The sequence below is a fragment of the Pavona decussata genome, unplaced genomic scaffold (genome assembly GCF_977016875.1).
Source record: "Pavona decussata unplaced genomic scaffold, jaPavDecu1.1 SCAFFOLD_155, whole genome shotgun sequence".
In the NCBI taxonomy this organism is placed as follows: domain Eukaryota; kingdom Metazoa; phylum Cnidaria; class Anthozoa; order Scleractinia; family Agariciidae; genus Pavona; species Pavona decussata.
The window spans coordinates 2,487,812-2,502,098 of record NW_028145567.1 but is presented as its reverse complement, the minus strand read 5'-3'; the positions used below and the strand labels follow the sequence as shown (position 1 = coordinate 2,502,098).

The 14,287-nt window shown below is 38.8% G+C and overlaps 2 protein-coding genes across 3 annotated transcripts in view; one reads left to right on the top strand and one right to left on the bottom strand.

The window, feature by feature from the left end:
- Positions 1-3,883, top strand: part of LOC146465849 (erythroid differentiation-related factor 1-like) — a 28,118-nt gene extending 24,235 nt beyond the window's left edge. Inside the window, exon 27 of the mRNA XM_085127928.1 lies at positions 1,081-3,883. Coding sequence (XP_084984054.1) covers positions 1,081-1,677 — 597 coding nt within the window. The 3' untranslated portion in view covers positions 1,678-3,883. The remainder of the gene's footprint in view (positions 1-1,080) is intronic.
- Positions 3,884-7,168: 3,285 nt separating this feature from the next.
- On the bottom strand, positions 7,169-12,752 carry LOC146465848 (ubiquitin domain-containing protein 2-like). Of its 2 annotated transcripts, none has more exons than XM_085128011.1 (3): positions 12,531-12,752; positions 12,176-12,403; positions 7,169-9,661 (listed from the first exon to the last, which is right to left on the bottom strand). In XM_085128011.1, the coding sequence occupies exons 1-3, from the start codon at positions 12,592-12,594 to the stop codon at positions 9,264-9,266; spliced, it is 690 nt and encodes a 229-aa protein (XP_084984137.1). In that variant the 5' UTR covers positions 12,595-12,752; the 3' UTR covers positions 7,169-9,263. The 2 variants fall into 2 exon arrangements, with proteins under 2 accessions (XP_084984137.1, XP_084984136.1); XM_085128010.1 differs by having other exon boundaries at positions 12,516-12,748.
- Between the last annotated feature and the right edge of the window lie 1,535 nt (positions 12,753-14,287).

Below are 14,287 nucleotides of genomic sequence, written 5' to 3'. Positions count from 1 at the left end.
CGCCGTAAAAAAGATGTAGAAGCCGCACAACCAGTCCATGAAATGCTTGGTTTGATTATTTCTTTGGAAGGCATTAAAAAAAACCCTTAAATTAAACTTTGCTGCATTCATATACCAGCATCAAACACTATTGTTTCATAAAATGTAACTAGTCGAATCGAATGTTCATTTTTCTCACAGAGGCAACAAACTAACAAAGGGTTGCTGGGGGCATTTTTGCACATAATTTCTAGCATAATAATATGTACACAAGATTATATCTAAAACGTTCATGCTAACCCTTAAGTTTAGGAATGAAATCTTATAGTGTGGCCTTTGATCATGACCAGCGCTTTTTTGTAGTGACTTTTCGTTCCTCCATACTTTTCAATTAAAAATTTTGGATTGAGCAGATTTCCAGTGAATATCTTACAACCAAAACTAGAGTACACACTCCAGCCAATCACAACAGACGTAAACAACACGATTAACCAATCAGAACTCAAAGTGCGTAGATAATGTCACAGGTTTCAAGCGCTGGAAAACGCGTGGAACGAAGGCACATTTGGTTTTGTTTTTACTTTTGATTGGCTGAGAAAGTGGGGCGATATTTTTCAACCAACCGCGGAGCGCAGTTAGACAAAACCAAAGCAAACCTTAATTACTTTTGTCACCCAATTGAAAACCGCTCTATAGTGTAGAAGCTTGTAGACAAGGAGTTGATATTTATACCGGCATAATACTGATATTTTGCGGCATGATACTTTTACTGCATGGAATTACAATCGCCGTAAGTTTCGACAGAAGGCAATCATGCAATGAATGAAACCAGTCAACGAAATGCTAGGCGTTAAGCGTTATTTTGTTATTTTAAAACGAGTCGAATCTGATATTCGTTTTTCTTGCAGAAGCAAACTAACCAAGTGTTGCAGCAAATGTTGGACTTTTTAGAAGGGGGAAGGGGTGGGGCATTTTTGAAGCACAATGCTCTGTTTTGCGAGGGTTAAGCCGCAAAATGTATCAACTTCAGTAAAAGGTAAACTTTGCCTTTTGGGAATGTTAGAGTAGAGTAGATAACAAGGCAGTGTTTCTTTGTTTTAGGCCGTTGATCAATCAAAGAAGAAAGCGAAAATGCTCGCTGAGCGGCATTACAGCAAGGCTTCAGTGTGTATAAGACCCGAACACTACCCCTGTGAGTACATTCGGATTTACCTGGAGCAAGTGGCCATGTGTGAATATCACGTGACAACTTACGGTGGCTCCGCGGCGGCGATTCGGAGTTTACAATCTGCTCTTGAGTATCTGTTTGCAACCAACCGAGCTTTGGAATATTTAGGAACGTTAAAAGACGTTAAAGGGAGTGAAGGCCAGAGTAAGAAAGACTTAAAGGAAGAAGGAAACTCTGAGGCCAATGAGAAACATCGCTCGGAAATAAATTTCGATGAGTTGAGAAGCTTAGTTCCGATGTTGGAATCCCGACTTATGAACGTCCTAAAAGAACTGGTTAAGACTCATACCGCGCTTAAGAACAAAGGCAAGCCGAGTAAGGACTGGGGAGGACTGGAAGCAGCTAAACGAATGTACTCGGCTGCTTTGAGAAGGAGCGCTGCTAGTGCAAACGAAGAGATTGTTGAAAAATGTCGCAGAATAGCAGAAACGATTGAGAGCTTGCAAGGGATAAAGAAAGATACGAGTTGATATGAACAGCTAAGCGGATAGACGTTGTTTCAGTGTGAAGACACGCTTCTAGCTGTAGGCATCATTGAAAACCGTAGGAGAATACCAGATATGGTCCAGAAACTAGGAAATTAAGAAAGAAACGAGTTGATTTTAACATAAGTGGTGAGAGCTAAGGGGGAAGAAGAGTCGCCTCCAGTGAAGGTGAAGGTTGTTGTAAATTGTTAGAGAAAGAAGAAACAAGGTGATACGAACAGAGTTAGATCAACAGCTAAAGCAGTGTACTCTTATGCTTCCAGTGGAGGTGGAAAGATCGTTGAAAGTTTCAGAATGTTACAGCGGTGACGCTTTACAACGTGCAGCAAGTTAAGAAAGAAACGAGTTGATAAAAGAGGCCGGCTGTAAAACGAAGTACCTCCGGTTTAGATAGCGAGGGTATTAGGGCAAATGTCGGAGACTGGAAGGTATCACTTTGAACTTAGAAGAAATTAAGAAAGAAACACGTTGATAGTTGAAACACGCTGATAGTTGATCAGGTGAAAAAACCGCTAAGCAAAGACGCTGTTGCTTTCAAGAAGAAGAACCTCTATTACAGCCTTGAAGACAAATTGTCGAGAAGAACAGAGGCAATTCAGAACTTGCAGAAAATTACGGAACAAACCCGCAGAGGAATAAATTGAGCTGTAATCAGCTACATTTTTGTACTCTGTTGCTAAATGAATTAAGATAGTCTTGCAGAGATTGCTGAAAAAGGTCGGGGAGACAATCAAGAACTTGCAGGAAGGCCTTAGTTCGAACTTTGAAGATGTTAACAGAGTTGGAGACAATTAAGCTAGCTGTGTATTCGGCTTTGCTGTCTTACTAGAAGAAGCGCTTCTAGTGCAGATAACAGGCCGTGCCGTGTTGTTGCAAATGTTGGAGGATAGCAGAGTCGATCCGGAACTTGCTGGAAATGACAAAAGGAGAAAGGTGTTGTTGAGAAGAAAAGAAGCGCTTCCTTGAGGATGAACAAGGTGCTGAAAAACGTCGGAGAAAAGCAGCGAAGGGGTTATACCGTATTAACTAATCTATTGCTGTAATCGATTGCTATTCAATGGATAAAATATACTCCAACTAATACATTCTATTCACTGGATAGCGACGTATCCGCTGGATTAAGAGTCGGATAAAAGCAGAGACGAGTCAACACTTGCAAGAAATTAACCGCGGAAAGAAACAGTTACGTTTGTATTACTGAATAGGGCTGAAAACGGCTGAGCGGCGGTTATCTGTTGTTTTACAGAGAACTGTATTTTGCATGAAGGTTTTCATTTTGTAAAAAGTCAATTTGTAAGACGTTGATATGACTGTGTCATATTTTGCTGAAATGAATGGTCACGTATGGCGGCATGCACGGTAGCTTGGTACAGAACGCGATTCTGTGCTGATCGTCCTAATTTCCCGGCCTCATTAATTCGTGGTGTATCCAAACCTCTCGCTGATGCAATCTTCCCATCTCCTTCTCTGTCTGTCTCGAGATCTTTTGCCATGTACTTGTCCTTTCAACACGGCCTTTTCCAAAGAATCATGCCTTTTCATGTGCGCAAAGAAATTTAATTTCCGCCTATATACGGAGTTGAACAACCATCCTTCTGGAACGTATTTTGCTACACAGGTTAAAAAACTTTCAGCCCTACGAAATGTGGCACTACTACTAATTTGTTGTTGTTGTTTTACACAAGAGAACATGAGCACTAAAGATCCTGCCAAAAGTAGCGAATTTTTGTTTTTCAAGAGTTTTTCCTTAGCACTAAATGAGACGAGCACGAGATGAGTGTAAACAAGCGAAGATTGATTTGTATTTAACATCACAAAAGAGCATGGTGTGCATTTCAAACGGTCCACATTCAGCTCCTCATTTTTGTAAACCGGGTCCAGTCTGAGTACTTAAAGCACAATAACGTGGTTTTCTGATAGGTCCTCAATCAAGACCTAGACTAAAAGTACTGAAAGTGCTTATCTCGTACCCAGATCTTCTCTCAAAGTACTTAGAAAGTACTTTGTGCTGTAGCAAAACTATCCTTATCTAAAAATAGATTTTCAAAATTTCACGTATGTAACGAGGATGGTCTCCCTTAGTTAAACTCTCCTGGAGTGATTATGTGATACAGTTAATGACTAATAATATGAATAGAATGATGTATCAATACAATTATTGTTGATTAAAATCTGAATATTTTAAAAAAAATTGATGCTTCAGTTGAACCTCGCCTAACGGGCACCTCCTGTAGGCGGACACCTTTCATAAGCGGACACTTGGTCATGTTCTCAGCTACAAACAAACACCACATTTTTAACCTCCTATAAGCGGACCCCTCTCTTAAGCAGATGCTTTTTCCAATCCCAAGGGTGTCCGCTTACGGGAAGTTAGATTGTAAAGGCCCATTAAAGATGTTGATCAAGTTCTACATCTGGACTAAACAAGCTTGCATAGCTGTTCAATAACATTTTAATGGTGACATACAAAAGAAACCAATTGAAATGATAAACATGCTCGTATTTGCATTACACATGTCAATTTGTGCATAATAAGTAATAGATTATTAATTATTATGGAAGTGGTCAAAACTACTATACTCGAACAGGATCCAACAAACCACAAAATAGATGGTGGTCTCTGCCTAGCCCCTCTTCCTCAACCTCAAAAGATGGTGTCTTTGTTGCATAGCCATCCTTCTATTCAGCAGTAAAAATGACAATGAGATTCAAACCTAACTTTTATTGTTCATCTATACTAGCTGAACATTTCTGTGTCAACTCAAATTTTAAAGCCGGTAAAATTTTGTTGGAAATGTTCATGAGCATGATTGAGATAGGTGGTGTATAAGGTCGGTCCTCTTTGAACAAACTTTTTATGCTTGTCATGACCAGTTACTTAACTGCATGAGTAATCTGACTGTCAAGTAATGGTCCAGATGGAAAACTCAGAGATGCTAATGTAGCATCTGCCATCATGCATAAAGCAGAAAAATAAATGCTAACAATTAACATGCAACCTGCATTGACAGTGTAGGGACTGACTCGTCCCCAGTCATCTCTCAGTCTACAAGAGAAGCACGGCCGTGGGGTTTTCCTCGTTCTTATCACCCTTCGTGCTCCCTTCGGTCTCACTTCTCGCATTCTTTCCCCAGCCTGCAATTCCCGCATCCAATAGAGATGACTAGGGACAAGTCAGGTGTAGGGAGGCTTGAGTATTTTGCCAACCTGTAGCCATACCCGCCCATCAAAATTAATTTTGTGGCTATAGCTTGGAGAGCTTCTCTGGAGACAGCCGACCTCCTAGCGGGATCATGCAACCATACCAAAAGATTCGAAGATCGAAACCAGTCTCCTGGCCCAACTTCTATCAGCAACACAACCCGTATCTTGTACCATTTATCTTGCAGGTGGTCCATGAGGGTGGGGTGGGGGCAGCCCGGGACAGAGGGGTAGGTTTTGGTTTGAGCCCTTGCCCCACTGGAAATTTCAGTTTAGATACTTTCTTGAACTTCACACTGTAGTCTGTGATGTCATGAATAAGTGGCAAAAAATCACTTTGTTTCTAGGGTCCTTTTCTGTTCAGCCCTTGGGGGAGAGAGTAAAAGACACCTTTAGGATAGAAGTGGAAAAATATGATGAGAAAGGGGAGCCCTGCACACATAACAAGCTTCTGGTACCTTTTTAGGGTTCACCTCTCTCCCTTACCTCCCCCTCCCTCAGTGATCGATCATTCTCTTATTAAACAAGAACACAAACGAAGTACAGGATTATAAATATTTATTTCTTTGAGAAAATTAAGCATTGCCAATGAAAATCTTGCATTTGCCTGGTGAAATTTGGATTGGCTCTGTCATTATTGCCATCAATTAAGGATTGAAACACAATAGGCAAGCATTTACAATTATTATTGGGGTCATGAAAAATACTATAAAACAATTTAAGATACAAGTTTGCTCCACAAGGAAAGTGGCTGGTCAAAAATGAAAGTCTCCCACTCATTTGTCGTCATTTAGTAATTTTCAAGTTCTGAGTTACAGGGTTTCTTCACTGTAGTTGTCCACCATTTAATGGCCGAATGCGAGCTACTGACAGCTTGCTCAACAAAGCTCACTACTTCATAGAACTTAATAATTATTATTCATTCCAGTTGGAAAACAAAATCATTATAATTGTAGTTATGTACCCATCACTTGTCTCTGCAAACTTTCAAACATTACTGAAGTTTAAAGCCGCTGGCTAGGATCCTCCTTGTAATTAAAGGGTTTTTAATCTAGTTCGTACCCGACTCAGTTCAACCTTTTCCTTTAAATCTCCTATAAGGTCAAAATTACACCAGTTATGTAGTATTAACTATAATATTGAAGGGGTATGTGGAATATTGTCCCAAGTAACTCGATTTGATGTCAAATTCTCCTTTTGTATCACAAGCAAATCAATACAAGGCAATTTGGAAGGAGAATCTGGTAATTTATCAGAAGTCACTGGGGCTTTTTTCCAGGCATCCCTTCAATTAAAATTTCTATTAAGCTGGTGTAAAGATGCGAATGTTTAACACCCATCATTTTATACTTGATCTCTCTCTCTCTCTCTCTCTCTCTCTCTCTCTCTCTCTCTCTCTCTCTCTCTCTCTCTCTCTCTCTCTCTCTCTCTCTCTCTCTCTCTCTCTCTCTCTCTCTCTCTCTCTCTCTCTCTCTCTCTCTCTCTCTCTCTCTCTCTCTCTCTCTCAAGTATGACATTGCTCCCCAGGGCAAATGTATGGGATCATTAATTTTCCAAACAACAGCTGCTTCTTAAGCCTACCCTAATTTGTTTCTCAGTCCTCTGAAAACTGACTATTCTTATATCAGTCCTACAAACCCAAGCGTGATCATTGCTTAGTTTCTCCTTGGCAATATCTGATACACTGCTGATGAGACAGATGGTGAGAATTTCAGTAATGATGTTGTCTGGATGAACCACCTCATTCTCACTGTTAATTCAAAAGTTAACCTGGGTTTAACATGTGAATTTTAATGCCTGCTTAACACAGGGTTGCCACTTTACAGGATGATAAAAAATTCCCCGACTTCTCAAAGTCCACAAAGCAGTTGTCAAGGACCATAAAAAAAGGCAGTGATACAGCCACAGAAATGATTCCTTATTCCTTTATAAATGCCTTTTGAAACAATATAACCCCTCCCTTTTCCCAACCTGGTGGCTAGCCAAAAATTAAACTCCCTGACTTCTCACTGACTGAGGTAGAATTTAGTATTTCCCCCACTTCATACAGAATTCCCTGATGAGGGAAAAACATTTTTTTCAAGGTCATGGCAACCTAGCCCAGAAATACGTCTGTGTTCGCAGGCTCATGGCGTCCCTGTAACATGTTTAAGTTTCAAGATTTGGTTCTCTAGACCTGTACGGTTTTTACTACAGAAACATGCAGTAATTACTAGATTAGACAGACACACATGTGACCAGTTGTTCAAAGCATGAATGATTAAATTAAAAAGTGTGAATTTGATTCCAGTTTAATTTAATATCAATCAAAAAGATTTCTTCTCTTCAGCTCTGCTTAGACTTTCATTAAGATTTATCTTTCTTTTTCTTAAAAAAAAAAAAAAAAAAAGACTTGTCTTCTTAAACAGCAAGATGAAAACCTCAGTTAGTTTTTAATCATGGATTACCGGTAGTGGTCAACCAGGTCATGAATAATAAAATATTCCGTGTGATTCATCTTGCAGTTGATGAGATATATTGCAACTCTATGACTTACACTAAAATTAATGTTGCCAAGACCAAGTGTAACTTGCCCTGCAATGGACATAATTATTTTACAAATTATGTCACTCTTATTCACTGCTCCAATTATTGTGTAAAGCACAATTTATAATGACTTCTACATTGTCCTTCTTGCAGTGATTGTATTAACAGGGTAAGTTACACTCCAGGTAATTTTTTTAAATTGCAACTTACATCGCTGTTTGGGTGCATAATTATTATTGTACTATGTTGTTCTTTTCATGGTTCACTGTGGCTCCAGGCCCCTGTTGTTCTAAGCCAGTTAAGCTAATCCTAGTTTAACATGGTTTGATTCGAGTTGAATTACTAATCAATAAGCATTTTTTGAAAAGATTTTTGCTCTTCAGTTTCGACTTAGACTTTTCTTTACCTTTAGTTTAAAATCTGGTTTTAAAAACATTTTTGACGAGTGAGATGAAAACCTCAAATTGTTAACTTTTAATCGGGGATTAGTGTTTATCGACTTTCGAGGAACCGGGTCCAGATTAACAATTCCTAAGAGATGTACCTCTGAGCTTTCATACATCAGTTACGCATTTTGCTATGGGCACCCACCCACTTAATGAGGAAACTCTTGAAGTGGTAAAACCAACAAACATTCCAGCTTGACCAAAACAAAGAAAAACGACGGGGCTTAAAATCTCCTGCCATTAATTAAATGTACATAAATTTCTGTATGATTTTGCAATTTTCCATAATTGTCAGAATCTTGATCTATATAAAAAAAATAGTTTGCAAAAATTAGAACCCAAAACTATAGCAAACACATTGTTCACACCTCCATCAATTTGAAACCAAAGAACACCAAGAAAGAACCCACCCATGTTGTTTTGATCAACATAGAGCACTGAGATTCACATTGCGATACACACAACCAAAATCCTGACCTATCATTACCTTGCCGTACCAAGTTTCCCTGGGACTTAGCTATTGCAAAACATCATTGATGTATTGATATCTAAGTGCATACAGTGTACAATTGTTTCATCTACAGGCATATAATAATAATTGTGTTAGGAAAGATGACATCGCTATCATGTTACGAACCCAACAGGAATCAAACCTGTAACCTTAATGCTGCACTATGTACCAGTTAATACCCACTGGGGACCCATATGTTTTCTTTATCCCATGCACGCAACATGATGAGCATGTCATCTATTTCATCTACCAAGCTTAAAACTGGGGGGGGGGGGGGGGATTCCCATATCAAACTGATGGGGGTGGTCGTCAGAATCCTGTTTTGTGGGCGTAATCCAAACAATGAATTATTTTTTACCCCTTTTAAAGAGGTACCAAAATCAGTTGATTGACATTTACTTTCTCTCATATGTTTCGGCTCAATACCCTAAAAGGTACCACCATATTCTCCGATGGAAGTCATTTGAGATTTTAGCTCGCTAAGGGGTACCAAACCACAAATTTTAACCCCTAAAAGGTACGACGATCACCCCCGTCACTTTTATATGGGATTCCCCCCCTCTAGGACTTAAAAGTTACCGTCTTTATTTCTTCATCACTAATTATGCGTTAAATAAGTATTTCAGCTGGAAGAAAGCAACATTAATTTCGGCCACTTGACACCAAAGACATTGTGTGCAGACTAGTTTTGAAACGTGATATCTCCGGTTGCATTGTGTCTGAGCTGCAGGTAATGCAACGTGGTCAAAAGACTGTTTTAAACTCAATTTTTGACTAGGAGAGATAGATGTTGGTGTCGATGATTTTTACAAGGTTACAAAATAATTCTTTTTCACGTAATTAACAAAAAACAGCTTTAGTGATCAGCATTTCCCTGTGTTGGCCTTCTAGTTCTCAACGGGTGTAGGCTGCGGCAAAATAACTTGTACAACATAACCTTTGGGAATTTTTGCTTCTCCTATCGTTGTCTTGTCAGTTAACATTCGGCCAGCATAAAACCACCTTTGTTTTGATGGCTCAATCCCTTCTAGCTTTTGAAGCTTTTTCTTAATTTTGAGTACAGTGTCTGAAGTATATACCGTCATTTTAAGGTCCTTGCCAGAAGACAGCCGAAGTTTAATGTACAGTTCATCCCCTGTGGGAGGGGGTTCATTGTCATCATCTTCCTCTTTGTTTGTCTCGCCACTCACATCCTCATCTCTTATTAGATTTGTTGGCTTGCTTATACAGTAAACTGGGAGTACATATCTGTTGCCGAGTTCATCATAAGCATCTTGTAATGACCCTAGTGATTAAGAATATCAGTAAATCTTTGAAGCCCTAACAGTGATCAGCATCAAATGATGCTCAAATGCTTATTCAACCCCTGAGGTCATGAGAATTAACGATATGATCACCCAAGCTGAATTTTCATGATATTTTAATAACGTCTCCCCAGTGCTTAAAATTATAAGAAAAGTATGGGGACAAGAATTTGTTCTTTGATATTAGGGGTTTAAGGGTTAAGGTGGTGTCACTGGTTTTTAGCAACTTCCACCACTTCAACTTCGATGGATGAATACTAACTACTCTTAATCAGTTGAACATGGCATCAAACAAAAGCCTAATTTACTGGTGAAAAAGATATTAAGTAATGTTGTTTTCTCGACTTTGAACATTACCACAACAACCTGAAACCCTCCCTTAAACTTCTTTTTCTTTGCAAAAGGTTGCATCTTGACATGCTGATTACGATAATCAATAATACAAAATGGGGTCACCGAACTTGTTTTTGAGTATATACTGATGAAGAGTGATAGTTATGATCAATCACAATATAACTGAACCTTAAGGGGGACTAACTGAACTAACATAATGTTGCTATGGAAAGTTCCTAATCATGATATCTTGCAAACCCCAACTTTCACAAAGAGATTGTTTAGACAATCTTTCAAAAAGATTTTCAAGATTTTCGAGTCACAACTATATTTGGCAAGTCATGTGATCAGATCAGAATAGAAGACGCCTAAAACTCAACTCATCTCTGATCTTTAGGGATTTTTCACTGTTCCGCATGGTTGGGGACTGGCACTTTATGTGCATGTTATTGTAAAGATGATTTTTAAAATCCATCTGTTCACGTTCATACATTTCACCAATCAATCACCATAAAACACTGCAAAACAGAGTATCACAAAATATCATCCCTAAAAATCCCCCAGCAATAACTGTTATGTTGTAGTTAAGTTAGTGCCTTGTTAAACTGGGAGTAAACAGCCTCCTGACTCTCTCTCTAGTTCACTGCACGTGGTAATTGTGCCACCTAGAGTTTATTTGCACTGGTAGATTTAGCCACAAAAAAGGCAAATGTCCTGTCGTCATGCATTGTTGCATTTCATCAAAGAGGAGAAACGGGAAAATGGGGAACAATAGCAGGGACACAACTCCACATGCACTGTGTTCGGTGAACGAGCAATCATGCAGGCCAAGGAAGGTGATCTGATGTATTCACACAAGTTGTTTTCAATGCCTTGTCCTGCCCTTCTCAAGACAAGGTCACACTGTCTAGTATTTTCAGATTTTTATGTTGTAACTAAAATGTAACACAATTATCCTAAGGCTGTTACTGGTGACAGTTTGTGTCATCAATGTAATGGCAGCATGCAATGTCATCGCTTCTTGTTTTGGCAGTTAGCACTTATGAATATGGCATAAGCATAAATAATGAAATGGCAACACCAAAAATTACACTTCCCCCAAAAAAGTCAATGTCCCGTTTGTACGGATGCTTGCTTGAAATACTGTTCAGCTGCCTGTCCTCAAAACAATTTTTGTTTCATCACTATGTTTTCCAAGTAAACATGGACATTAGATTGAGAGCAAACAGACAGTAAGTGAGTTTTAGTTTCCAAGTATAAATAATATTTGAAATTCAATTAATTCTTAATTGTAATTAAAATACACTGTAGAATTTAAATAGCAAATAAACAATAACTTACTATTGGAAAAAAAATTCAACTTCCATTCAATCAGAACTTTCAGTTGGAAAACCATATCCACACATATAAGTTATGTAATGTCAATGGGAGTAATAAAAAAAAAACAAGTTTGTAGTGACAGGACACCACGAAGCCGACTATTGAAAACAATAAGCTTGGCACAGGTGTAAGCTTATATCTGCTTTATATATTAATCACACTGCGATGGAAACTTTATAGCAGCTCCAAGTCAGAGCTAGTTTTTTTTACGAGAACGTTCAATTCACCCAAATGCCTGACAACCAAACTTACTGGTAAAAACTATACGACTTTCATAAGATTTCTATCTACTGCTTCAGCTTGAATTTCCCCACCCTGTGAGCAGTGGTTTCTCTAATTTCCCAGAACTGCGTATAAAATGTTATTTATTGCTCAAAGAACGATCTGTCACCGCACCCCAACCATAGTTCGCAATACACAGACAAAAAAACAGATATAAGCTCATGTTGATTGTTCATGCGTGTTTTTTCATTGACATGCCGTTCAGAGCGGACATCATGACACTGATAGTCCAATATTGGTTCCTAACTCGAACCCTTAGGCTAAGGGCTGCCCTTTTAGCTGTAGTATCACAGTCGTATTGAATCCCGATTTCAGAGGTGTCTTCTAGCCACAATAATATTGGAAAACGTTTTAGTTAAGTTAACAGACAGTATGTAGCGAAGCTACAGCGCTGAGAATATTTCTTGCGTGACTCAGATATTTCCTTCACCACGTTTCAGTCACCCTGAAAAGCTCGAATTAGTACGAACCAAGTAGAGCGTTTAAACTTTTAAACTCACCCGTGGGAAGTGTTATGTTCGCTCCATCTACGATGGCTTGAGCCCAGGTATGATCATCTGTTTCAGCTGCCGCTCTCAAGGCATCCCAAATCTCTTTCCGACCTTCGAACGCCGGCGCAGTTTCCCAAAACTCGTCTCTTTTACTTCGCAGTTGGCCCTCAGTAAGCGGCATTTCCGAAGTCCACGGCGGCCGCTCTTTCTTCAGTGGTTGATTTCGACCCACCGTAACTGCGAAAAGACACAACAAGCGTGAATTGAAAGCACCTAGCTTTGCTTCGGCTGGTACCAAACCAGAGGGTTCAGCAAATTACAGCAAGTACAAAACTGTGCATGTAACAACCTCCTGGAGTACTACCAAATTGATCGCTGGAGCTGACTCGAACGCTTGGATCTCGCGTTGTTCCCATACAGCCACCCATTATAATGGCTGGCGAACAGCGTAACTGGGAAAGGAATTAAACTGCACCGCCGAATGGCGGCAACAGAGTACTTTAGCCTCTGATTTTGAAGCAGTTGTTTCCCTGTCCACTCTTGGCTTAGAAAAAATCCCTGCGATTGATATTCGCAGACTTTGACGTCAGAGGTAAACACAAGCGGACATGCGTATTTCCCTTTTGTTTATTTCCTGAGCATCCGTGTCCCATTTTTTCAGATTTGTGGAAATGGCTAATATTAATGCCAACCAACCCAGCTGTTATTGTGGACCAGGGTTTTGTGGATCAAAAACTATAGAAACCACAATATCCTAATTCTTCAATAGCTTATTATGGCCTTAGACTTTCTCAAAGTCGCTCGCTCGCCTCTCTAAGCTCGACTTGTAAGCAAGTCTAATTATGGCCTATTTATATCATTTCTTGTAATGAAATATTATACTCCTTGATACTACTTCCTTCACTGAAAGATAATACATGTAACGTTCTTTAAAAAAAATACATGCCAACCAGTATGAAATCACCTTTTTTTCCTAGCTAGTTGTATGATGAAATAAAAATTTAATTAACAAATAAACAAATAAATTAATTAATTAACAACCTGTTACAAAAGAAATATGAAAAGAAAGAGCCTTTTCTTCTTCCAGAGCATGATACCTCAAAAAATACATGAGATAAATTTGTCGACCCTCAAAGATGAGAAAACAAGCAAAGCTACTTCCAAAGACCATACAAAAAAGGTCCTTATCTATCTCCAAGATATTAATTACACAGTTTTTTTTCCTTTTATGTATTTTGTTATTCTATGTTTCAATAAAGTGGAATTGTACATGGCACTACTACACCAAGAAAAATAAATTTTGTTTCATGTGCATTGTAACAGAAAGTGAGACTGTTATTCTGACAAAACAAGAAGTTATAAGAGAAAAACGGGGAATGCACAACGGAGGAGGGCAGGTGGTTTGTGAGGGATCTTTCCTTGGATTTGTCTTCTCCACAGCCCATGCAGCCCAAGTGTTCACAAACGATATGCAGTTTAAAGAGCACAGAGGCCAGTACTCTTCTGTCACATTTTTGGGCAATAATATCTGGCACAAATTATTCCATAAATTTTGTGACTTACTAACCCTTTCTGTAACACACAAAAATTTAAGTAAAAGACTTAAAGTGTTGCTTTTAACCATAGCCAATTATTGTGGTTATATAATATTATATTAACAACCAGGAGTGTATGACAACAGGAAATGGGCCAAGTCAATGAAACTTCACAGCCAAATTATGTGAACTGAGCTAGAATTTCTGAAATTTTCACTATTGACTGACAGCAGTGAAAAAACATGAACTGTTGGTTGAGCCCACTAAGTGGGGTGTGCCATTATTGTCAAATTCAGTAATAATTCATGAAGGAAAAATGAAGGAAACCACTACCATGAAGGAAGTTTGAAAATGTGATCTTAATTATCATAAAATTTGATGAGCTTTAATGGCTTGTAATTTTTTCCAAGAATTCATAATGGTTTGAGAAGCTACGTCAAACACTCGAAAGAGTGTCTCATCCCGTTTCGAAACACCTCAAAGTTGGTTTAAAAAAAAAAAAACTTGGCTGTGCTTTGTTTTTTCAATGCACTTCTCAGTGTTTACAAATCAGGTGAAACACTCTTGCTCATGTTTGATATATTAC